General features: G+C 49.3%; 1 protein-coding gene across 2 annotated transcripts in view; it reads right to left on the bottom strand.

The window, feature by feature from the left end:
* LOC135820959 (uncharacterized) overlaps positions 1-23723 on the bottom strand; it is a 229129-nt gene that overhangs the window by 160117 nt on the left and 45289 nt on the right. For both annotated transcript variants that reach the window (XM_065334020.1, XM_065334018.1), the window contains exon 6: positions 12176-12274. In XM_065334020.1, coding sequence (XP_065190092.1) covers positions 12176-12274 — 99 coding nt within the window. The remainder of the gene's footprint in view (positions 1-12175; positions 12275-23723) is intronic.

The raw sequence follows: 23723 nt of genomic DNA, 5'->3' as shown, positions 1-23723 counted from the left end.
CGAGCTACGTCCTCAATTAGCAAACACTATACACCGGCAGATAGTAGAACACCTCTTCTAACACTGAGGACATGTCCCCCATCATCCTTTTTGGGTTTTCTTGAAATATACAATTTGGAAGTTTTCCACTCGACCATTCTGAAATACGTCCAAACTCATACCTGCGCAGGAAAGCTCGCCCCTCCGCGACGTCTAGTCAGCAATTTCTACTCCAACACCACTCCCAACGATGCAGAACAAAGTGTATTGTTGACTCTGACAAGGAAACGCAGCGGTGATCACTTGTCACTCCAAACGACAAGCTTCTCCTTGCGCCATCAACATTTTTCGGTGCAACAGTTGATGCAAAAGTGACTGAATTTTTGCATGTAGTTTATGGATTTTGCTGCAAGAGGAATGATGAAATCACGTGCCTCGTGACACAAGAATGCCAGGTCTCGTAGATCACGGTTAACCCTTTGGAGTCCATGGTTCGATTTCGAACCATGGGCATTTTGTATGCATGTGGGCGCAGTCAAACTTTCGGTTCTCGGCCAAATCTTGACCAAATTCACTCTCTCTTCAACAGGGTCTGGATGGTAGAGAAAACTCTCCGCTATCGCCTCGAACAGATCCGAAGTCTCTCCGACGAAGTTTGAGTGAGCGGCGAGCGATCAAACAGTTACATTTCGAATTTTCTGTGCTGCGTGCTGCGAGTCAGCAGTGCGTGAAAAAAAAGGGATTTTCCCAGCTTCATGACAGGCGGCACGTGCCAGGACCGGCGCGGCGCGACGTCACTGCAAGGTAAGCTTCTACTCGAAAAAAATTGAACAGTTCCGAGCCAGATTCAGTAAAATGGCTACAGGAGACCGATTTCGTCTCAGATCTGGAGCTGGACTCGCGCTTGGGGCGCGTTGTGGCGGACAATGAAAAGTGCTCTTGGCGAGTTTGGGCGCATTGTATTTCTCTCATCAAGAGCTTTCCAACGAGCCCAAGATCTTCAAAATCGGTGAAGTAGAACCAAAGTTATGTTGGAAATGGAGTGCGCATTTTCGTGACTGCCACAAATTCTGCGGAAGCGAAAAAGTTACGGACTCCAAAGGGTTAAGCAGATGTTCCGAGTCACCTTGATCAAGCGCACCTGCACTTACATGGATCACCCGTTGATCTAGATCGGATCAAGTGCATCTTGATGTCCAGCTCAAGAGCACGCATGTGGTGTTGTAGGCCTTTCAGCCGGGACTTTCCCTCAACATGCAGCACAGAGACTATAGGGCGAGTAGGGTCAAATCACGTTGTTCATGACGTAAGAAATCTGCCATTTGGGCGCGCCACATACCATGCATACCCCATGCAACCAGTGTAGGCCGCGCGCTGGTCAACTCCAAGCAACCTTGATGGCATGGACCAAGCTCATTCCTTGCTGTTGCAGATCTACGTGGATCATCAGCATGTAAACTAGCCGCAGTTCCTGTTGAACCATGTTCGGGATGAGCACCCCTGTTCTTACTGCAAGAGGAAATATCTCAAAGAATTCTTGCCAATGCAATACTGCTAGCGTTATAACGATAGTTTTTGCATGTTCTGATCAGAGCATGCAAGAAATATAATGCATCTTACCGTATTATCTCTAATATAAGCACGGTCCTTTATTTTTTCAATGTACCTCCGCCCCGTGCTATTAATGGAGATGTTCCTTTATTGGAGACTGTTCCATTATTATTTCAACCTCATTTAAGAGGCGTGTTGCCATGGCCAAATTCATGTCAGACACACACATTTCAGCGTTTTTTCGCCGGTACAGATAATGAATTTACACAGTGTGCTTATAATGGAGACTGAGCACTTTATTTTTTGAACGCCGCCCCAAGGTGTTCTATTATTGGAGACGTGCTATTATTGGAGACTGTGCTTATATAAGAGATAATACGGTACCTCCTCCCTCATGCCATGGTCCGTTTCAAATAGCACCAGAGGGACGATCGTGATCGTGTGCATTGTGTCGTGCACCAGAAAGCATTATTCTACGTCACTATCCATGTGATTTCTTCATTCCTCTTGCAGCCAAATCCAATAACTACACGCAAAAATTCAGTCACTTTTGCATCAACTGTTGCACCGAAAAATGTTGCTAGCGCAAGGAGAAGCTTGTCGTTTGGAGTGACTAGTGATCACCGCTGCGTTTTCTTGTCAGAGTCAACAATACACTTTGTTCTGCAGCGTTGGGAGTGGTGTTGGAGTAGAAATTGCTGACTAGACGTCGCAGAGGGGCGAGCTTTCCTGCGCAGGTATGAGTTTGGATGTATTTCAGAATGGTCGAGTGGAAAAATTCCAAATTGTTTATTTCAAGAAAATCCAAAAAGGATGATGGGGGACATGTCCTCAGTGTTAGAAGAGGTGTTCTACTATCTGCCGGTGTATAGTGTTTGCTAATTGAGGACGTAGCTCGCTGTTTTATAAAAAATAAAAAAATAAAAAAGTAAATTATCGTGTCCGTTCCCGAAGGGAACTCACGACGGCCGCTAACACCCGATTTATCAGCGCTTATAATTTGGCTATTTTCAAGACGATCAATTGTGGCGTTAAGGGATGATTGCCCTCGTCTTCTGGGATGCTGGCGTGGCTAAGTGGTGCTGCCCCAAGAACTCTTCTAAGGTGAGGTAATGTTGGCTTGATGGAGTTTTGTTCGTAGCTTGTTCTTGTACGCTGTGCCGTGGCTCGTTTGTAGACCCATAAATCGTGCCAATATTGGGCGAATATTGAGGGGTATACCAATTTCATGGTTCCCTTCAAAATATTTTTTGCGGGCTTTGGAATGTCAATCTACACCCCAAAGCAAACCTACCTGCAAAATTTGAGCGAAATCTGAGAGATCGACTTGCACATATGTTCTGGTTTTCTCAGACATGCTCTCTTAAAGCTGTGGATCCATTCAAAGCTGCCGGCAGTGACTCTGTACCTGGAATTGTCCTGCGGCGGTGTGCAAATGTGCTTGCTCCTCCACTTTCCTCTATCATTAATAGTTCACTACAGAGTAGTGTTGTGCCCACCACGTTCAAGCACTCCCACATCAGTCCCCTGCATAAAGCCGGAGACCGCTCATCAGCCCGCAACTACAGACCTGTATCCGTACTCCCTATCGTTTCGCGTATCCTAGAGTAGTTTGTGAAGAGACAGCTGACAGAATATCTGTACAGCAATGATTTGTACCCGATGACTCAATTTGCATATCGACCCCGCCATTCAACAGAAGATGCATTGGTACTAGCAGTGAATCGCTGGCTATTAGCGAAATCGGAGCGCAAGTACACCGGTTTGGTCATGATTGATATGTCAAAGGCGTTTGATCATGTACAACATGAGAGACTGGTTAATGAACTGTACACCCTAGGCATTGGAGGAGCACCCCTACACTGGTTCTGTGACTACCTCAGTGGCAGGTCACAGCAAGTGAGGGTGCTGGACAGCTTGTCTTGCTCTGTTGGCTGTACACGTGGTGTTCCGCAAGGGAGCGTTCCTGGACCCATTCTCTTTGTGTTGTACACCCGTAATCTGCACACAGCTCTTCCTGCAACTGTCAATCACCAAGAATTTGCTGACGATATAATCCTTGATTTCTCCCATCCTGACTTAGATTTTGTTGGCAGAACTCTAAGGAGAGCAGTAACTGATATCTCCCGATGGCTTGAAGACATCGGCCTCGTAATGAATGCCAGCAAGACTCAGGTCATGTTTGTTCAGCCTTGTGGCGCAGCCATTGCCACACCCGATGTTTTCTGCAACAACGAGCAACTGGAGGTGACGGCCACCGCAAAGTACCCTGGTGCGATCGTTGACGACCAATTGTCATGGAGGCCACATGTCGACTATGTGTCACGTAGAACAGCTTAAACCATAGGGCAATTTGTGGAGACACAGGCGTTCACTAACGCTGAGAGCTCGACGGTCGTGGTACACCAGTATGGTAAACAGCCAGCTGTATTATGCTTCAGCAGCATTCTACCCAAGCCTCGTAGCTCAGCTTCTCGACCGTTTGGGGAAGATCAGCAAGGCTGGAGTCAGAGCTGTGTTTCAGCTCCCTCGTCAAACACCGACCGCACTTCTTATTTATAGATTAAATATTTCCCCACTAATCCATCATTTTAAGCTCAAGATTGTTGTTTTTGTCCATAGATGTCTTGCCTCCAATGCAAGCATGCTATTTTCGCCTTTCTTTCTGTTGATCGCTGAACCTTGTCTTGAGCAAAGCACACGCCGTGTCACACGTGGCCAGGTCTCATGTCTTCTCCAAATTCCATTCGTTCGTGGACCAGCATCTCGAGCATCCATGTAATTCGTGGGCAGCGTGTATTGGAACAGGCTTCCGGCAAATATTCGTTGCCATGAAGATATTCTGGGTTTCAAAGCCCTGCTGTGACCAGATGTTCTTGACACGCTTTCTCTGTGTTGACTTATTCATCAGACATGTGCATTTTGATCTTTTGGTTTGGTCTCTAATCGACAAACTGACTTTTCTCCTCAAATACCTCAACTTCTCTATTTCTATTTCATACATCTGCTTCGTTTATTCCTTACTCTTTTCTTTCTATCTTTTTTTCTTTTCTTTCCCTTGTCATGTTATCACTGTCATTCACATACAAATACCGTCATAAAATATAAAACACAAGTTTTTCTCATCTTGTTCTATTTCTTGTTTTTCATTAGCTTTAGCCTGTTCATTCACATTCTTCATCATTTGTGAGAACTAGGTCTGGTCTAGTGAGAAGGCATTCTACTGCCTCTAATTCTGGTGAAGTAAAATAAAGTTACAACAACAACATCCAAGAAGAAGATTGCCTGATGAGTTCAGCGGGGACGAAACGTACGTCGCAATCGTGCTATGTCGTTGCTGTGTCATCTTCTATGTGCCATGCGCTATCTGATGTACCAACCTGCTATGTCGGATACCGCCAACCATGCATCGCTGAGGCGCCAGGCGCGAACTGATGGTGGTGGTGGTGAGAAGGAGAGCTCTGTGCCAGATCTTTGCAGCTTAGAGAGCGTGTGTGAGCAGGCGTGTGTTTATCGCCATACTGCCAGGTGTGTCTTTACCACCATATTTATCAACGATGTACAAAATGCTCAAAACATTTATGACTAGTACTTTAGTAACATAAGCTGGGTAGCTATAAGGCCATGGTAAAAAATAAAGTTGATTCTCAGGTCATGAGCCTGTGAAAATCGGTGCGAGCGAGCGATTTTTTATTTTAATTCCCACAATTTTTTTATTTCCAAAGATAGGGTCACACATGTGTACGTCACAGGTTCATAATTAATTTATAATTATTTTATTATTCAGGCCAGGGAGTAGAAAAATACCGGTATTTTACTACTCCCGGATTCATGCCTTTCGCATTGACCGTTTTCATGCACGCATATGCATGCATAGAAATAAAAAAATCGTCGGTGCGCCACCAAAAATCGATGCGCGCGTACTTGAGAATCAAAGATATTTTTTACCATGGCCTAAAGTGGAAATATTGTAGAATAGGTCGAACTGACATGTCACTCAGTTATCTGAAAGTGACTGAAAAGGAATTTTAACCCTTTGTACATGTTGTGCTCGTTAGAAAGCTCCTGGTAAGAACAACGCGATGATACCAGGTTCCATGGAGCAACCTCCACATATCAGGCGCAGAAACACAGCAAAGTTGTTCCCAAGCCTGATTTGCAAGTAAATTCCTCCCATCGACGCCACTTCACTCTTGCCATCGCAGAACGCACAAATATTACGGAGCATCAGCAAATCAAATTTCGGTTCCATTACGGACGTGTCAAAACGAAAGACAGTGCGAAAATTTGAATCAAAAAGAGGTTCAGCATGTAGCAAAAATGTTTGACTCCGCCACTCGAGTAAGTACTGCAGTCTGTAGTTCTTCTCGAGCTTGAGAAGTAAACATTTTGAGATGCACTGTGGTTGTTGCAATATAGCAAGAGTATGTAAGCTTTGAATAGCAGCATAGCAAGTCGATTGGTTGGACACGCTTCTCCTCCTGGCTGAAGATCACCGGGATAAAAGGGAGTTCCTGGTAATTCTCGCGGCCGTTGTACCGCTCCATCATGCACTAGTAACGTTACTGTAGCTCCGTGCAAGACTACTGCTCCATGTACTAGTGTATGAAGCATGCGAGCTGCATTCAAAACTACTTTTTTGTTTGCAGGCCTTTTTCAGGCAAAAGAAGCCCTAGTTTCGACTCTTTGAGTGCCTGTAGTGATGATTATCGAATTACACTCGAAAATTCAATTTGCTAGTGCTCCAAATTATTTTTGAGACAATCAACTTCAAGCCTCTACGTTACTGTGCCTTTTCTCACTCGCTCCAAAGGCACGCAAAAAGGATTTTACCCTGAGGATAGGTGCATTAGCCACGGCCTGGAACAATATGTTACGATGAAGACCCGAGGGGACAATATACTGGATCTGATTATGTCTGACTATATTTCTAATGTAACAGTCAGTTGCAAACCTCCCCTTGGCGCCTCGGATGTAACTCTGATGGCTGAATTTCTCACACAAGTGTCGGAGGAACGTCCCACGAAACGAGTATTCTGGCCCTACAACCTAGCGGACTGGCCTCGACTTTTTCATTTCTATCGTGAATCTGACTAGACCGCAGCCATCAGTCAATGTCCCAACAAACCATGTCATAATGTCACCGACATCATTTCACAAGACATGAAGCAATTCATACCATCTCGTGACCTTGTAACCCGCCCGTCTGACCCTCCTTGGTGGACTCCTGACTGTTCAGCACAGGCGAAGACAAAACAGGAAGCTTAGGACCGCTCCTGCGTGACTCCTCGCCCACAGCTACAACTGGGGGCCCTTGAGGCGACCAGGTGTTGCACTCACTATCTGCGCCAGGCGCAGGCAATACGCCTTGCCACACCTAGGGACAAATTTTCACGTGGGAGCATGTCTGATCGAGAGTGGTGGTCCACGCCGAAGCAAGCAGGTGGTAGTGGGCGCAGCACAACCATACCAACTCTTGTTGACACTGATGGCGTCCGGGTCACGGCCAACTCCCAGAAAGCAGAGCGCTTTGGCAAGTTCTTTTCGTCAAAGTGCAGCCTCGGAGCAGATGACTTTCCAAACAATCTGCTATCAGACGATCTGCCACCTATAACACCTTGCACCGAGTCTCGGCTTACTACCGTTCACTTTCGAACGGATACTGTCAGAAGAGAGCTCAGAACACTGAATCCCATGAAAGTGTAACAGTAAGCATACTAATTTACTAGCAGCTCCAGTCGACGCAACACATCGAACTCACTCCTTCTGGACTAACCAAGAACTGAGGGGAAACCCTCGTCGTGGCCAGCTTCATATTTCAGAATAAATGCAGGGAGTCATATTCGACTCCCTGCTGTGTTCAGAGTACGGTGTGGGAGGTAGAATAAGGATGTGTGTAGAGAAATAGTTGTCCATTATGCATGAATAATAATAAGTTATGAAATTCGGGGATCACCATACAGAGCGTGTAGAAAGAGTGTAAGTCATTATGTGATTGGAAGGCCAACGGGAATGGGGGAAGCAGTCTCTAAGACCATTCCCGTCACACCTTCCCCCTTCACAAGTCGCATGCAGCCAGATTGCGACGACTGAGATATAGCCACCTCCAACAGTGGGCCGGTAGAGGAGTCCTCAGTGTATTGAGAACTGAACGAACATGGTGAAAGTGGCAAGTCAGAGTTGCATGTAAGTATTATTAGTTCAGGTGAAAGGTGCGAAGTCGCGGCGAGGACCCAGGTCAAATTCGTAATGGACGCTGTCTAGGTTGCAGGGCCATAAAACTGTAAAGAGCCCTTGCCACATGGCCTCGGGAGTGTAGCTGGGCTGCATTTGGCCGTCTGCGTACGCATCCAGTACCAGCGGACTCGATAGGGCGATAGGGACCGGTTCTGCCACGCATGGACCCGCGAACAGCGTCGCCACTCGGCGTCGGATCTCCACAGCCTTCCGCCTCCGCGTCATTTTCAGCAACGTCTTCGAAGACGACATCGACGCGATGTGCCAATAGCCTGGATAGGTGTTGGGTGACATCAGTGCGTGTCCCTGCCATGGACAGATGGCCGTCACAGCGAAATCCCCGGAGCTGCTCCTGGCGAGCAAAAGCTAATTGGGCTACGTCCATGCTGACTAACAAACAAACAAAAACCTTTCCGACAAACTGAATTATCAAAGTAAAAAAATACCTTCCGACGAACGGAAACACTAAAACTATCCTCCGACAAACGGAAACACTAAAACTGTCCTCCGACGAACGGAAACACAACAATTATCCTCCGACAAACGGAAATACAAAAACTATCCTCCGACGAACGGAAACACGAAAACTATCCTCCGACGCCGTGAACGGAAACACTAAAACTTTCCTACGACGAACGTAAACACTAAAACTATTATCCGACGAACGGAACCACTACAACTATTCTCCGACGAACAGAAATCCCGAGTTCTCAACCCTGCTGACAAACAGACGGGCGTGGAGTCTCAAGAGCCTGACAAACAATGCTCAAGACGAGTTCTGGCACCATGTAACGGTAAGCATACTAATTTACTAGTAGCTCCAGTCGACACAACACATCGAACTCACTCCTTCTGGACTAACCAAGAACTGAGGGGAAACCCTCGTCGTGGCCAGCTTCATATTTCAGAATAAATGCAGGGAGTCATAATCAACTCCCTGCTGTGTTCAGAGTACGGTGTGGGAGGTAGAATAAGGATGTGTGTAGAGAAATAGTTGTCCAATATGCATGAATAATAAAAAGTAATTCGGGGATCACCATACAGAGCGTGTAGAAAGAGTGTAAGTCATTATGTGATTGGAAGGCCAACGGGAATGGGGGAAGCAGTCTCTAAGACGATTCCCGTCACAGAAAGCCACAGGGTGCTGAAGAATTGTGCCAACGAGCTCTGCTTGCATGCCGCCCGGCTATTCTCCTTGTGCTTTCAGCAGCAAGTGCAACCGAGGTTGTGGAAGGTCGCCCGGGTTGTTCCGATTCACAAGAAGAAAGCTAGATCAGACCTGCCCATCTGGCGCCTGGCGTCTCTCCTCTGCATTATCTCCAAGACAATGGAAACAATAATATTGGTAACCACTGTCTCATGAACTTTTTCTCTAAGCTTGGAGTAATTTCCTCTCGGCAATATGGCTTCCGGAAGGGACTCGGTAAATCAGATCTGTTAATGAAGCTGCACAACGACTGGTCATCCACTGTGGCGAGTGGCGGCATGGTACATGTACTGGCCATCGACATTGCCGGGGCGTTCGACAAGGTTTCACATCGAGGTGTCCAGCAGAGGCATGCAGACTCAGTGATCCGCTCCTTGGCTGGCTCTCAAACTACCTCTGCTGCTGGCAACTACGTGCTGTAGTCGGAGGACAACAGTCATCAGAATACCCTGTGCTTGCTGGTGTCTCCCAAGGCAGTATCCTGGGTCCAAACCTGTTTCTGGTTCACATAAACGACTGTCATAGCACCAGATAGCACCTCTCTGGGTGTATACACAGATGATACCACAGTCTACCAATGCATTGCGGCCACGTGTGACATCCCGGAGAGTGCGACCCAGCTTCAGCTTCCCGTGGACTCCATCGCCCGATAGGGTGCTGAGTGGAAAATAGCTTTCGAACCGACCAAGTCCCAGGCACTCACGATTGACTTTCACCGTCCGGCAACACCTCTTCCCCACATACCTGTCAACGGTACTAGTTTGCCTGAAGTGGGCGAGATCAAGCTCCTTGGGGTTTTGTTCGACACAACACTGCGATTCTCAGCCCACATACGCCAGGTTGCCACCAGGGCCCTCCAACGCCTCCATTTTCTCTGGAATCTGGCGCCGGGTATGACAGCACCTGGCCGTATTGCTGCGTACAACGGCTTCATACAACTAACCATGGAGTACTGCTGTCTAGTCTGGATGGGGGCTCCACTGGCCCGCCTGGATGCTGTACAACACAGGCACTAAAGCTTATAGGCCCTCAAGTCTCCGTACCAAGCCTGGAGCATAGGCGCAGGGTGGCGGCCCTGAGCTTCCTGTACAAGCTCTGCTTCCTCCCACCGACGAGACCCTTGCAGATGAAACCCCTAACACCTGTCTCTCCACCCGGCGATGCCAGTCACACGACTTTCCCTTGTGTCTGTCTTGCCGTTCCCGCTCAACCATGGCCAATTGTTCAGGAGGTCGCACATGTCGCTGACATGCACCCTCGTTTTGTGTTACATGTAGCTGTGACTTTCGTTACGGTGCACATTTCAAGTCACAGGCTTTGTCTTCACCTTCTTTCGCGCCTGCTGATGGAGTTCTTGGCATGCAAGTGTTATAAGCTAGACGTTTTACTGCAGTAGTCATTTGGCTAGAGTAGGCTGTAGAGCTTACGAGTTCGGTGAAAGGCTTCAAGCAACTGCGGCTTGGAGCCAGAGTTTTCTAACAGAGTTCTCTTGAAAGTCGCGTGCTGGTTCTTTGTGTGGTTTGGGTGCGTGCCGAGGCAGGAGCACGCGTCTACAGAACACCAATGCTCTCCCTGCTTGCGTGCTGAGCGCATGAAACTACCTACCTCGGAGAATCCTCACACAGCAGCCATACAAGGACGGGATGCTTCAGTTCAAGAAGATGGTCCACCTTCACCTGTTTACCAGCAACTAGATGCAAGCAAGTCTTGTAAGCCTGCTATATGAACTTGCTGAACTACACGCTCTCATGTATTTCCTTTCTCAATCTACACCCCCCCCCCCGCCCCCCCCCCGCCCCCCCCCCCCTCCCGCTTCCTCTGTTCTTTCTCTTTCCCTCAAACTTCCATTTATCTGGTGCCTCCAGAGCATGACGATGTCTACACCAGTTGGTCGACAGAGCGCCTGGCCCCCACCACCATGGTTGCTGCATGTTCTCATTGCGTGCACCACATGGCTTTTAGAAAAAAATATAAAAGGACTCAGTGTTCCTCCTCCCTCTGGGTCACCTTGTTTTTACCAGCTGCATTATCAACGAACTGCATTTACTGTGGACGACCGCTGGCGACAAAGGCATACTGGTATGTCAGTTTGGTATCTTCGAAAACCGTCTTGTCACGCGGAACGCTGCTTATCCGCTTCATTACGCTAGTAGGGATAGTCTCCAGGATTTTTGGTGGGTAGTTGGACTGCAAGTCTATATATGATGGGGTGCTATTCAGTTTGCGACAAGATTGGTAGGCACCCGGGTGAGTTCCGCATCATGCCCGGAGGCGTGTCTCAGGATGGCGAAACCATCAAGCTGCATAATCCGATGCTTCTTTCCTGAAGAAGAAGCCTAAGTTAACTTAGGATGTATTCACCCACCAGCTCGCACACTTTGGCGACATCAAATGATCCCATCTTTACTTCAAAAGCGGTATTGTTCTCTTTCTTCATCCAGGCTTCGCCACAGTCAAAATGCAAGGAATTCTTGGCCTGCTGCATTATAATCACCATCTCTCTGGGGAATTTTGACATGCAACCTGGCATAAGGTGATGCCTCTAGTAAGAGCTTTCTGGTGACTGATGGACAAATATTTGCTAAAGTGAACACCAGAAATTCCTTGGCTTCTCGTTGAAGTAGCGGAGCCAGTTGATGACCGACTTTTACTTGTGCCACAGGTTGATGCTCACGGTACTACGTAGCATGCCAACGATCCCATCTAAAACTGCCTGGCGGACCATGCCTAGTTCACATGTCGCGGGAGGTTTTACTGGCAGTGGAGGAAGTCAGTGAACCCAGTCTTGTCGTCTTTCCATGTCACAAAAAAACACTGCGTCTTAGCAAGTAACCAATCTCATATCATCTAAGACAAGCTCTGTAGCGGTCTTCATAGCTTTGGCATTGATGTCGCTGTAGGCCTCATGTGAAAAACACGGGTATTTCTTGGTGATGTTCTTGCGCAGTAGGGTCTGATACTTTTCGGTAAGCATACAGTACAGGTTGCGCAACTCATTGGCTGAAACTACAACGTGCATTAAATTAAAATTGATATATTTGCCCCCCATTTGGTGCAATACTGGATAGCTTTGTCTGCTCCAGAGCCGGGTCAGCCGAGTCTGCGACCTGGTTTGGGTAAACTTGAACCCGTTTGGAAAAAGAACACCGGGTCTCAAATTGTGCCACAGTTCTTGAAAGTCAATGACATATGCATACTTACAGAGTCTGTCAAATTAACCTCCGCTTTAGCATTGCACAATATCTCAGCACACTCAGGCAAGCCTTTCTCGCAGGCTAGGTGGATAGGTGTACGGCCCGCCTAAAGCGCACAAACAGTCACCAACAGGACTTGTCATTAGTTGAAGGTGCTGAAAAGGGACCAAAAGTCTACAGTACGTTTTTTTATAATAGACTCTGAAAACCTTGAGAACGTACTCAAGGACACTTTTGAGAAAATGTCATGCGAGTTGCGTCACGAAAATCTGCGCGCGAAATTCGAAAAACCAGGTGTGACTCGTGGCATTTCGCCATCTTGTTCAGAGTGTCCTTCGAGCTCCTTGCCTCGTGGCCGGAGGAATCATTTTGTTGCTGACTGCTGTGGCCCTATTTTGCTTTTTCTCGAGTGTCTTTTCGTTCGTGGCAACTTGTTCTCTCGACATGCCACATAATTATAACAAAACGCGAACGGGCCATGGTATATGGTGGTGTCTGTTTTACAATTTGTTGCGAAGACGAGGAGAACAATGGCTGGGCATCGAATTGGTCCCAAGTATTCCATTCGTCATGCTGCTGTTGCGTGTGGCGTCAGCATTTCCACCATGAACAGATGTACCAGGGATGCTGACGGCGAAAATCAGCGTGCTGCGTTGGCCTTGTCTGTCTCCAGTGATGAAGGCAACGAGAGTGACAATCCCCGATGTGAGACTCGTGCCATGAAACCACTCAACCCTGACGGATTTGCTTTGGACTGTATATGAAATAATTTACGGATTCTATGCTGCGAAGGAGGACCCAACACTGGACAAAGTTCCTGCTCGCTGCAGAGAAACCATCGACGATTTTCCAGACATGAGCAAAACTGGCTCTTGGAAAATGTTGCGTTCCATGGGATTCCAGTGTGGCAAGACCAGAGGTATCACACAAATAATGATGGAACAGCACAGGATTGTGTCATGGCGGCATCGCTACCTGTGAGACATACCTGGATGAGACGTGGGTCAATGCGCGTCACACAGGCACTAGGAGGTGGTACGACAATGGTAACAGGAGTGTATAGGCAAGCAACCAAATGAAGCACCATCAGGTAAAGGCAAGCGCGTTATTGTTCTGCATACTGGTGGACGGGACAGATTCGTGAAAAACTGCGCCGATGTGTTCGTGACTGGAGGCCGGCGCCAACGATGATATACGTCGTCGGCTGTCCGAGCACATCTGTTCACTGTGTAATACTGTCGTCACGAGTGCAACACAAAACACGGAATTCATGGGGCCGTTTCGTTCCTCGCTGGTCTTCTACTATTTGCAGATGTTGAACCGGACACAACTGTGACCTATTTGCATTGTGTGTGTTTGTGTGTTTGTAAAACTGCTCATGCTTCCTTTTTGTTAGTCTCTTTATGGGAGCTGTGTGAATTGCCTTTGTGATTTGTTGTGGTGTTTGAATTTTCACTGCATTCTTTCAGGGATCGAGGGAAGTTTCCTACATGCATCCTGGAATGTTTTGATTTATTGAGCTAATTGCAATACAGGACTTGAATTACAGTTTGCCACAATAAGTCGTGAAAAGCCACGACTCACTGGTTTCCTACAAAGGTTAGGAGAACTGCAGACAGCATAGCAGTGCACAACTGCACAGCCATGTGCATGTACATGTACATGCATGCGCTGTACTACAGTATACCGAAAAAGAAAAGAATCAAGATGAACTGTACTGGATTCGAACTCATGCCGGGCACCATGCAAGTGATGAGCTTTCCTGGCTAAAACTTCCGTTTAAAAATCAAAATCCACTGAAAACCATTTAAAACCAGATTTCCAGCCGAAACCCGGCCGAATATCTAACTTTGACAATTATTATTATTCCTGCTCCCAAACTTAATTTTCTTCGATCCAAGACCCACACAAACGCAGCTGTGAAGAAAAAATTTCAAATTTGGAATGAGAACAAACTAAAAAATCAAAATCGACAATGGTCTGTTATAAAAAAACGCACTGTAAAGAAAAATTGACTGCCACTTCCAGGATTCGAAAAATTTAGACCAGTGATGTTAAAAACACGGAGCTATGGTATAGCTGTCATCTCAGGAGAGACGGTTCAATAATATATTCAGCCTAAAAAAACTCACACATCCTCTTACACTACCCAGGCTGGGGGGGGGGGAGGGAGGAGGGGGAGGATGGGAGGGGTTTCTGCTCCCACTACAGTCACACTCTTCGATGAGCTCAATCCCAAACTATTGCTTGTACTTGACAAACCAAAAGTATAAGACGCACATTGGTTGAGTGAGTTAAAAAGGGGATAAAAGGACTTCTAGAGATCCTTAGCAAAAAGAGTGTAACATTAAAATTAACTTTCATGGCACTCACTTGCAGCCCTGAAAAAATATGTTAAAATATTTGCATTCTCTCTTTGTAAAGTAGAAGAAGAAAACACATGGGAACGAGTTATGAAGCAACTATCCACGACTGTAAAAAAAGTAAATTATCGTGTCCATTCCTGAAGGGAACTCACGACGGCCGCTAACACCCGGTAAACCCTAGCGACAGATGCAGCGGTGCAGCAGATGCAGCGATGGGGTCCACGACTGTAACAAGATGATAAGTAGGGCTGGAACGGTTACACATTTTTGCCTAACGGTTAGCTGTTAGCCTAACGGTCGGTTAACAGCTATAGCCTGTAAGACTGCGACATAGAAACTTTATTGTTTTTGACGCCATTTTATGCCTTTTTTCAAGAATGATCTTGATGATGTACAAAATACTCAAAACATTAATGACTAGTACAGTAGTAACATAAGCTGGGTAGCTATAAAGTGGAAATATTGTAGATCAGGTCGAACTGACATGTCACTCAGTTATCTATACATGGATCACACTCTACGACAGTACAGTGCACACACCCGACCGCAAGCGGCGGCATGGGGATTCACCTGACTCCGGCAGCCCACTGCTCAAGAAACTGGACGAAGACCACCAGCAGCAAGAGTCTTCCGAGCAACAACAACTGAATGCAGACAGCCTGCAATCATGAAGCTCCTCCTGACCAATGCAGGCGGGCTGCTGTCCAAATCCGGAGAGTTTCAGCACACCTTGTTGCTCTCAGGTGCGGATGTTGCCATAGTGTTGTGTCCTGCTCAAGGCAGACCAACTCTTCGAAAGATGAGAATGAATCATCAGTAAAACGCAATGGCTTTTAAAGGGAAGCTGGCTGCAAAGGCGGCTTGAAAGGTGACATGTGAATGTGTTATGTGCAAGGCGCCAGAAGTACAGCAGTGCAGGGCCTAGGGTGCGAACAGTAGCACTAGCAGCCTGAGTGCCAAGACCCATGCAGGGAAAGGTGCTACAATATCACCACATGCCCCCTCGGCTTAAGTGCGACTTGGGAGCACTAACACAAAGAAAATCCTAAACTGAAATTCGAAAATCACAGCGTAGCGCACAAGCAACAAGGAAAAAGCAAGAGAAGCATGCCCAGTCAATCTATGCACGTGGCCGGAGGAACCGTCTGTTCCGCCAGAAGCTGGACCCCGTCACTGTCTGCACTGTGTAGCTCCGTCCTCTTCTCGTGCATTTTGTGACCGTTCCTTCCATATCCCAGCGTTTTGAAGACTGGTTCTGGATCCATACCTTATCGCCTACGTGCAGAGGGGGCAGAGGTTTGCCAAGCTGGGATGAGACCTGCTGGGGAGCACTGCGGCTGTGGGCAGCGTACTGCTGCAGATTTGCAGGAAGTGTGGGAACCTTGGTCCTTGTTGGCCTTCCAAACAGCAGCTGGGCCGGGCTTGCTCCTCCTGCACCAGGCGCGTTACGCCACTCCAGCAACCCTTCTCTGAAGGCACTGCTGTTATAGGCGTCACCTTTGCCAATTTTCATTAATAAGTGCTTCATGGCCTTGACCGCCGCCTCAGCCGCGCCATTTGACTGAGGATTGTACGGGCTGCTGGGGTCGTGGCAAATTTTCCACTCTGAGCAGAACGAAGCGAACGTTGAAGATCTGAATTGCGGCCTACCATCCGTCGTGAGGCGCGTAGGAACGCCAACGTCCGACATCCACTGAACGAGATGTTTGATCCACTGAACGAGATGGTCGGTCCACCGTGATGCGCGGCTCACTGGAATTCTTCTTAGGGACCACCACCAGTGGGTGGCACCAAGTGTATGCTTCGCCGACAGGCACCTTCTCAATGACGCCCTTGCCCACCATGTCGGACAGCTGGTTCTGCACAGCGTCCCGCCACCTGAATGGGGTGGAGCGAGCGCGATACAGGCGGCATGGCGACGCGCCATTGATGAGCTCGATGCGCATCGACTCACCGCTCATGGGCTTGAGCGGGGTATCACAGAACACTTCTGGAAACTCTTTCAGCAAGGTACGTCGGATTTTCTCAGCCGCCGTCGACGCAGTACCTACTGACGTGTCTGCGACTTCGGATGCTTGCTTCCGAGGGATGGAGATGTTTGCCACGCTTTGTACCCTTAGACGGGAGTGAGGCCATCCATCCTCGAGAAGCCGCAACTTCATGCACGTGTCCTTGCTGAGCAGAGGTGTCTTCAGCTGCCGGAATACGTGCAGGGTCGACACGGCGGTAGTGTCGCTCAAAGACAACTGAGCCTCGAGGTTGCCCATGGAATCCAAAGCTGTACCGTTAGCTGCCTTGACATCAGCTGTATCCGGCACTAGATTCATCCTGAGGCTTGGGTCGATACCATCCAGGTCGGTAAGACTGATGGCGTCCACATCCGCGCCCGTGTCCGGCAGCCACCCGATAGCGCATGACGATCCTCCCTGGATCGCGACGCCAACCGTCACCAGCTTGTTTCTAGAAGGACCAGCCTGGTTGACAAACAGCGAGTCGACAGACGTCGTTCCTGGTGAGGGTGAGGTCCGCTGTTGACAAACCCTAGCAAAGTGACCCACCCTTGAGGCACAAGCGGCATGTCTGGTTATAGGCCTTGCATTGGCCCTTGGGGTGAGTCTCCCCACAAAACCTGCACGTGCCTACGTCCGACTTCAGCGTCTTTGCCTGCGCCTGCTGACGCTTGTAAGTGGACTTCGTTGCCGCCGCCAACGCCAGGTCGGGCAGCTGCTCACCGAGGCCAGATTCCGTATCGGTAGAGGATTTGTATGCAGAGCATATCTGCATGACCCGATCGAGCGATAACTCACTGGCATACTCTTTTTCGAGCACCCGTCGTTGCATCGCTCGATCCCTTAGGCCACAGACGAGCCTGTCGCGGAGCCGGGTTTCCCGAAGTTGGGCCTCATGGCCGCACAGTGACCCACATCTGCCGCACTGCAGACTATCTGGGTAGCTGCACGCATCATGCAGCTGAGACAGACCCGAGAAGTACTGGCTGATACTCTCACCTTGTCTCTGGCTCCTGCCATGGAAGGCCTTGCGGTCCAGTAACGGGTTTCTTCGCTTTCTCAGGAAAGCTTCCAGCTTCTGGATGGCAACCCGCTCATCATCGCCGTCGGCTATGGGAACTACGCCCGCCTGCCACAGCCGCACCCAACCATCATTGAGAGCTGTACGGAGAACTGCTTGCTGTGTAACTGTACCTGCGTCTCTGCATAGCCCAGTCAACGACACGTAGTCAGACCACTTGACTTTCCACTCGAGGAAACCAGCTAGGTCTATCGAGTCTGGACTGGGCAGGTGGGGTATTTCCGCTCTCCGGGCCCACGGCCCTACCTCTGGCTGTCTTGAGGTGGATGGTGGCGGGCCGCTGCCGGCAGGCTGGCTTGACTGCGCCATTGTGAGCCTAAGCAGAATCTGCTGCTGCTGGCTGAGGGATTGGACGATAGACTGCAGCAGGCTTCCTTCTTCTTGAGTTCCTGGCTGCATCCGCTCTGTCAACCCGTCGTTGATTGCTGCTGCTTCCTCAGCCTTGGCCTTGACAGAGGTTCGTGTCTTTCGCTGCGCCATGTTGTGTCCTGCTCAAGGCAGACCAACTCTTCGAAAGATGAGAATGAATCATCAGTAAAACGCAATGGCTTTTAAAGGGAAGCTGCCTGCAAAGGCGGCTTGAAAGGTGACATGTGAATGTGTTATGTGCAAGGCGCCAGAGGTACAGCAGTGCAGGGCCTAGGGTGCGAACAGTAGCACTAGCAGCCTGAGTGCCAAGACCCATGCAGGGAAAGGTGCTACAATATCACCACACATAGTGACTGAGACGAAACTAACAGTGGATAAATGCTCTCACAGTGCATCTATGATCCCGGGATACTGTGGCCCGATTCGCCGAGACCGAACAGAACACGGAGGTGGCATTGGAGTCTGGGTCAAAGCCGGCATCGCGTACCAGCATCTGGATCAGTACCAGTCTGCTGAATTCGAAACAGCCTGGCTCACAGTTGGCCAGTGCAACAGCAAAACTGTCATTGGTGCAGTCTATCGCCCTGATTCCTGCGCTGACAATGATCTGGCTCTACTCGAGCACTTAGACCAAAACATAGATACCATGCGGCAGCATGGTAAGCACATGATTCTGGCTGGAGATTTTAATGTTCACAGCACGTCCTGGCTTGGCAGCTCTCGAACAACAATCGCAGGGGAGTTCTTGGAAGAAATCAGTGCAACACACTGTCTTGTCCAGCACGTGACCCAGCCAACCCGTGGGCCAAACACATTGGATCTTGTCTTGTCCGACTTTCCTGGCACTGTCCACACAGCAGTATCATCTCCCATCGGCCGCTCTGACCACTGTGTAGTATTGTCCAACTTTCAGGAAATCACTCCTGTACTGGAGCGGCCAACAAGCAGGAAAGTATGGTGTTATGGCCAAGCAGACTGGGGCAGACTGAGGGCACATTTCCGCAGCTTTGACTGGGCTGCTGTCGTCTGCGATGTCCCGGAACTTGCATGTGAACAACTCACAACTGTAATTCTGGATGGAATGGACACGTTTATACCATCTAAGACCCTGACAGTACGGACGACAGACCCTTGTTGGTGGACAACTGAGTGCAGCACTGTAGTTCAAGCAAAGACTCGTGCATGGAAACGGTGGCGTCAGCACCCCGATGATGGAGATTTGCGAGCTTCATTCATCGACCTAGTGGCCCGAACAGCTGCTATTTTGCTGCGCGCCCAATCATCACATAATGCTCGTGTCAAAGCTAAGCTCAGCTCAGGCTCACTTAACGACAAGCAGTGGTGGTCCAACATGAAGAGAGCTGCTGGGATGGAACGTGCCTCTGAGATACCTCTGCTGAAGGACACCGACGGCACAGAGTATCCAACTCGCCAAGCTAAGGCCAATTGCCTCGCCAGGTACTACTCCCAGAAGTGTAGCCTTGCAGATGATGACATCTCTCCAGACGATCTGCCAGAAATGCAGCATTTGGACCGCCATGGTCTTGACCGCATCCATTTCCGGCTTGCTGATGTACGCCGCCGTCTAGCCAAGCTGAATACATCGAAGGCAACAGGACCTGACAATATTCCAGCAAGAGTCCTAGCTCAGTGTTCCAGTGAGCTTGCAGAACCAGTCACCAAACTCTTCTCACTCTGCTTTCGCCACGGTGTTCAACCTACTAAATGGAAGCTGGCCCAAGTGGTTCCAGTCTTCAAGAAGAGCCCCCGCTCGGATCCCAAGAATTACCGGCCAGTCTCACTACTATCCATCCTGTCAAAAGTAATGGAGAGCATAGTAAACAAGCAGCTCGTGAATTATCTGGAGCGTTTCAATATTCTGCCCGACAGTCAATATGGCTTTCGGCAAGGAAGAGGCACGTGCGACATCCTCACTGCTTTGCACACTGAGTGGGTCAAGACTGTCAGCGATGGAGGGTACGCTCACATGGTGGCGGTGGACATAGCAGGAGCATTTGATCGGGTATCACACTCTGGACTGATTTTCAAAGCCAAGAACGTTGGCATTGGTGGCTGCCTGCTGCACTGGCTGCAGGATTACCTCCTGAACCGCAAGCTATCAGTCCTGGTCCACGGCGACTCATCCTCTCCGGCGCCCATAACAGCAGGTGTGCCCCAAGGCAGTATCCTTGGCCCGACACTTTTCCTCTTGTATGTGTCTGACCTGGATCAGTGCCTGTCTCCCGAGACGCGACTAAGTTCCTTTGCAGACGACACAACCCTCTACAGCCTCATCCGCACGCAGACAATATGCATGACATGACTGCCGCCTTGCAATCCAGCCTCAAGCGTCTTGAAGAGTGGGGAGAACGCTGGCGCATCAGATTCGAGCCCTCTAAATCGCAACAGCTGCTGATGACTACGAAAGCCACACACCCTGCTGTCACTGACATCAAGTTTGGAGGTATCGCGGTTCCGGAAGCCAACACCATCAAGCTTCTTGGAGTGACATTTGACGCCAAGCTGTCTTTCCGGGATCACTTGCACTCAATTGCGACACGTGGCTGACAGAGACTGGGTGTTCTCCGTCGGGCTTGCCGGGTGTTAGATTACCATGGCCGGCTTTGTGCATACAAGGGATTTGTGCGACCCATCCTCGAGTATGCTCCCCTTGTGTGGATGGGAGCTGCATCCAGCCACCTCGCCCGACTCGACCGTGTACAGAAACGTGCAATGGCCATTATTGGCCCTGGTGCCCTTCTCCAAAGCCTGTGCCACCGCCGGATTGTATCTGGGCTTGTAAACCTATACAAGCTCCAGTGCATCCCAGGACCACCCCAGCTCACCGCCATGATCCCCCCTCCAGCCAACCATGTAGAAGCTCGGCGCACCCGGAGTCAACCCCCTCCTGGCCAGCATCACCATGTGCAGCTGCAGCAAGTCCTGGACAGGAGAGCACCTGCCTATGCTTCTCGCTCCTTCCCGTTTTCTGTAGTCTCAGTATGGAACAGCTTGCCAAGCGAAATTGTAAGGGCTCCACTCAGCTTGAAGCGGCTCCACACGTTCAAAGAAGATGTCCATAAGTACCTCACGCACCAACACTGGCTGATGGCTACCGACCTCTACGGATGAACTCCTGACTGTGGCACGGGTCATGTTCCTTGGTTCGGCTCTGCTGATGATATTGGGCTTCCTTTACCTTTTATTATTTAATTTTTAATTATTATTTTTTTAATTTAGTTTGTTTTGTTATGATTTCTTGGTTTTCCACCCGGTTTAGTTATAATTTAAATCATTATTTGGTGCAGCTTTAGCGCTATGTGGTTTATTATTTTCCTTTTTCTTAATTTCGTATTTAGCGCTTTTGGGCGTCATTATTTTCTTCTCATTATTTCGCACCAAGTTATTATTTGTGGTATTCTCTAGCTTCTGTTTGCTTTGCAGTTGTTCTTGTGCAACCCCCCCCCCCCCCACACACACACACATTTTTCGATGCCTAGTTGCAACGCTGACGCCGAGACCTCTGGTCGGTTGAGTTGCTCCCAGCACATCAGCACGTCGTCCCTACATCCCCTATGTTTTGTCCTTTTCCTCGTTTCTTTTTGTTCTCCACCTGTTTTCCAGTAGGGCTGTGTCAATAGTAAAAAAAAAAATTAAAAAAAACACAGTCAGGTCACCGTGTTTCTGTAGCCGTGCATGCTCACTGTACTCTGTAGACTGTACTGTACTAGTCTGTAGTGTGTACAGTCAACACCAGCTCGAGCACCGTACCGTGCAACCGCTTTTGGACGATCGTTTCAGGCCGCGCGCCCCGAGCCTAGCCTAGCTAGCCCCAGCGCCCTGCCTTATATTTTTCGAAACCTAGGTCGAAACTTTTGAGGGGGGTGTCCCCCCCCCCCCCCCCCGGCCCTCCCCCCCCCCCCCAAACCCGCCACTGGTACCGCTCCATCATGTACTAGTAACATTACTGTAGCTCTGTGCAAGACCACTGCTCCATGTACTAATGTATGGAGCGCGCGAGTTGCATTCAAAACTACTTTTCTGTTTGCAGGCCTTTTTCAGGCGAAAGAAATGCCTCATTTCTTGTTGGATGAGAGCAACGAAGTAAACAAGAAATGCTGTTCTTTTCGAAACACGAGTGCACAGTCCAGAGTTCACGGACTGTGCGGGGAGTGCGGTACGCACTGGCTGCACAGTGCGAAGTTGCAGCATGCACGTCAAGGGGCATGCTGGTCTGAAGACAGTGTTCTTTTTGTTCTTGCACTGCTGCTGTACAGTTGAAAATTTTCGCTGCGTGACCGAGTGTTTTTCTCTTCGTTTCCTTAGCGTAATCTGTCTGAAGTGATCATGCCTGGACGTGGACGATCCTCCATCCCAAGAGGTCGGAGCAGGTCCTCCAGGGGAGGTAGTTTGCCTGCCTCGGCAAGCAGACCTGAAACAAGCAGCTCCGACAGTGGAGCCGAACCGAACGCCCAGCTGCAGGAGCAGCAGTTGAGGATCGGCGCCCTAGAATCGGCGCTGGCCAAGGAACGGTCAAGCCGTCGTCGTCGTCGTCGTCGTCGGTCCCCATCGTCGTCGTCATCATCCTCATCATCATCCTCATCTTCCCCCTGTTCGTCTCCGTCATCATCCCCGTCTTCATCGTCATCTCCCGAGTCTCGCCGCCGTCGCAAAAAATCAAAAAAGGCCAAAAAGTCAAGAAGTCGTTCCGTGTTTCCCCGGTCAACCTCGTCGAGGCGGTGGAAAAAACCCTCGTACGAGAGACAGTACGAGACGAACGCTGCTGTGCTGGAAGAGCTTGGCGAAGTGTGTGCTGCTCTAGGGAAGAGGAAGGTGGACAGGGCAAGGCGAGCCACCAAGCAAGGTGAGAACTTGTTGCGGGATAGGCAAGAGTGGCTAGTTATTGCGGATGCCCACGGGCACGAGGCAGCCACAAAGTTTGCAGAGGGTGGCGAGATGCTGGGGATTGTCGGGTGCCCGCAGAAAAGGAAGAGGCTAATGGCAGCCATCCAATCCCCCCCGGCGCCAAAAGCCAAGCAGCCCTTTCTCTCCCGCACTCCGTCCCAGTCGGCCAAGGGGTGGGGTGCCCACAGTACAAACTTGGCCCCAAGCGCCACAACAGCCCGGCAGCCATTTCCCCCCACCAGCGGTGCATGCCACCATTGCGGCGAAACAGGCCACTACATTCGCGTGTGTCCCCCCCGGCAAGCAGCTAGCCAGCCGCGAAATGCCTGAACTCTGGGCAGCTGATGACTACGATATGTCATTTCAAAGCAATGAATTAGATGCTGAAACCTATTCTATGTTGCATAGCGCGGATGGGGAGTTCGGAGGGGACGGGGATAGGGTGGTCATTGGCAGTCTAAAGAAAAACGTGCAGTTCTGGGAAGAAATCGGAGCACCAAAGTTAGTACTTGAAGTAATAAATAATGGATACACGCTGCCGTTTGTTAGATGGCCAAGGCCCAGGTTGTCAGACAACCACAAAAGTACACATGAGTTCCCAGATTTTGTCGGGGAGGCCATTTCAGATATGCTTTCTCGCGGTTGTATTAAAGAGGTTAGCAGAGACCAAGTGTCCGTGTGTAGCCCGTTGGGAGTGGTGGATAATGGGAAGAAGCTGAGGCTTATTCTGGATCTAAGGTACCTCAACAAACACCTGGCTAAATTCAAGTTCAAACTGGAAGATTTAAAGGTGGTGGCAGATGTATATGAGAAGAACGATTTCTT

The sequence above is a fragment of the Sycon ciliatum genome, chromosome 7 (genome assembly GCF_964019385.1).
Source record: "Sycon ciliatum chromosome 7, ocSycCili1.1, whole genome shotgun sequence".
Classification (NCBI taxonomy): domain Eukaryota; kingdom Metazoa; phylum Porifera; class Calcarea; order Leucosolenida; family Sycettidae; genus Sycon; species Sycon ciliatum.
The sequence above is the reverse complement of the archived record's forward strand: the minus strand, read 5'-3'. Positions and strand labels throughout refer to the sequence as shown.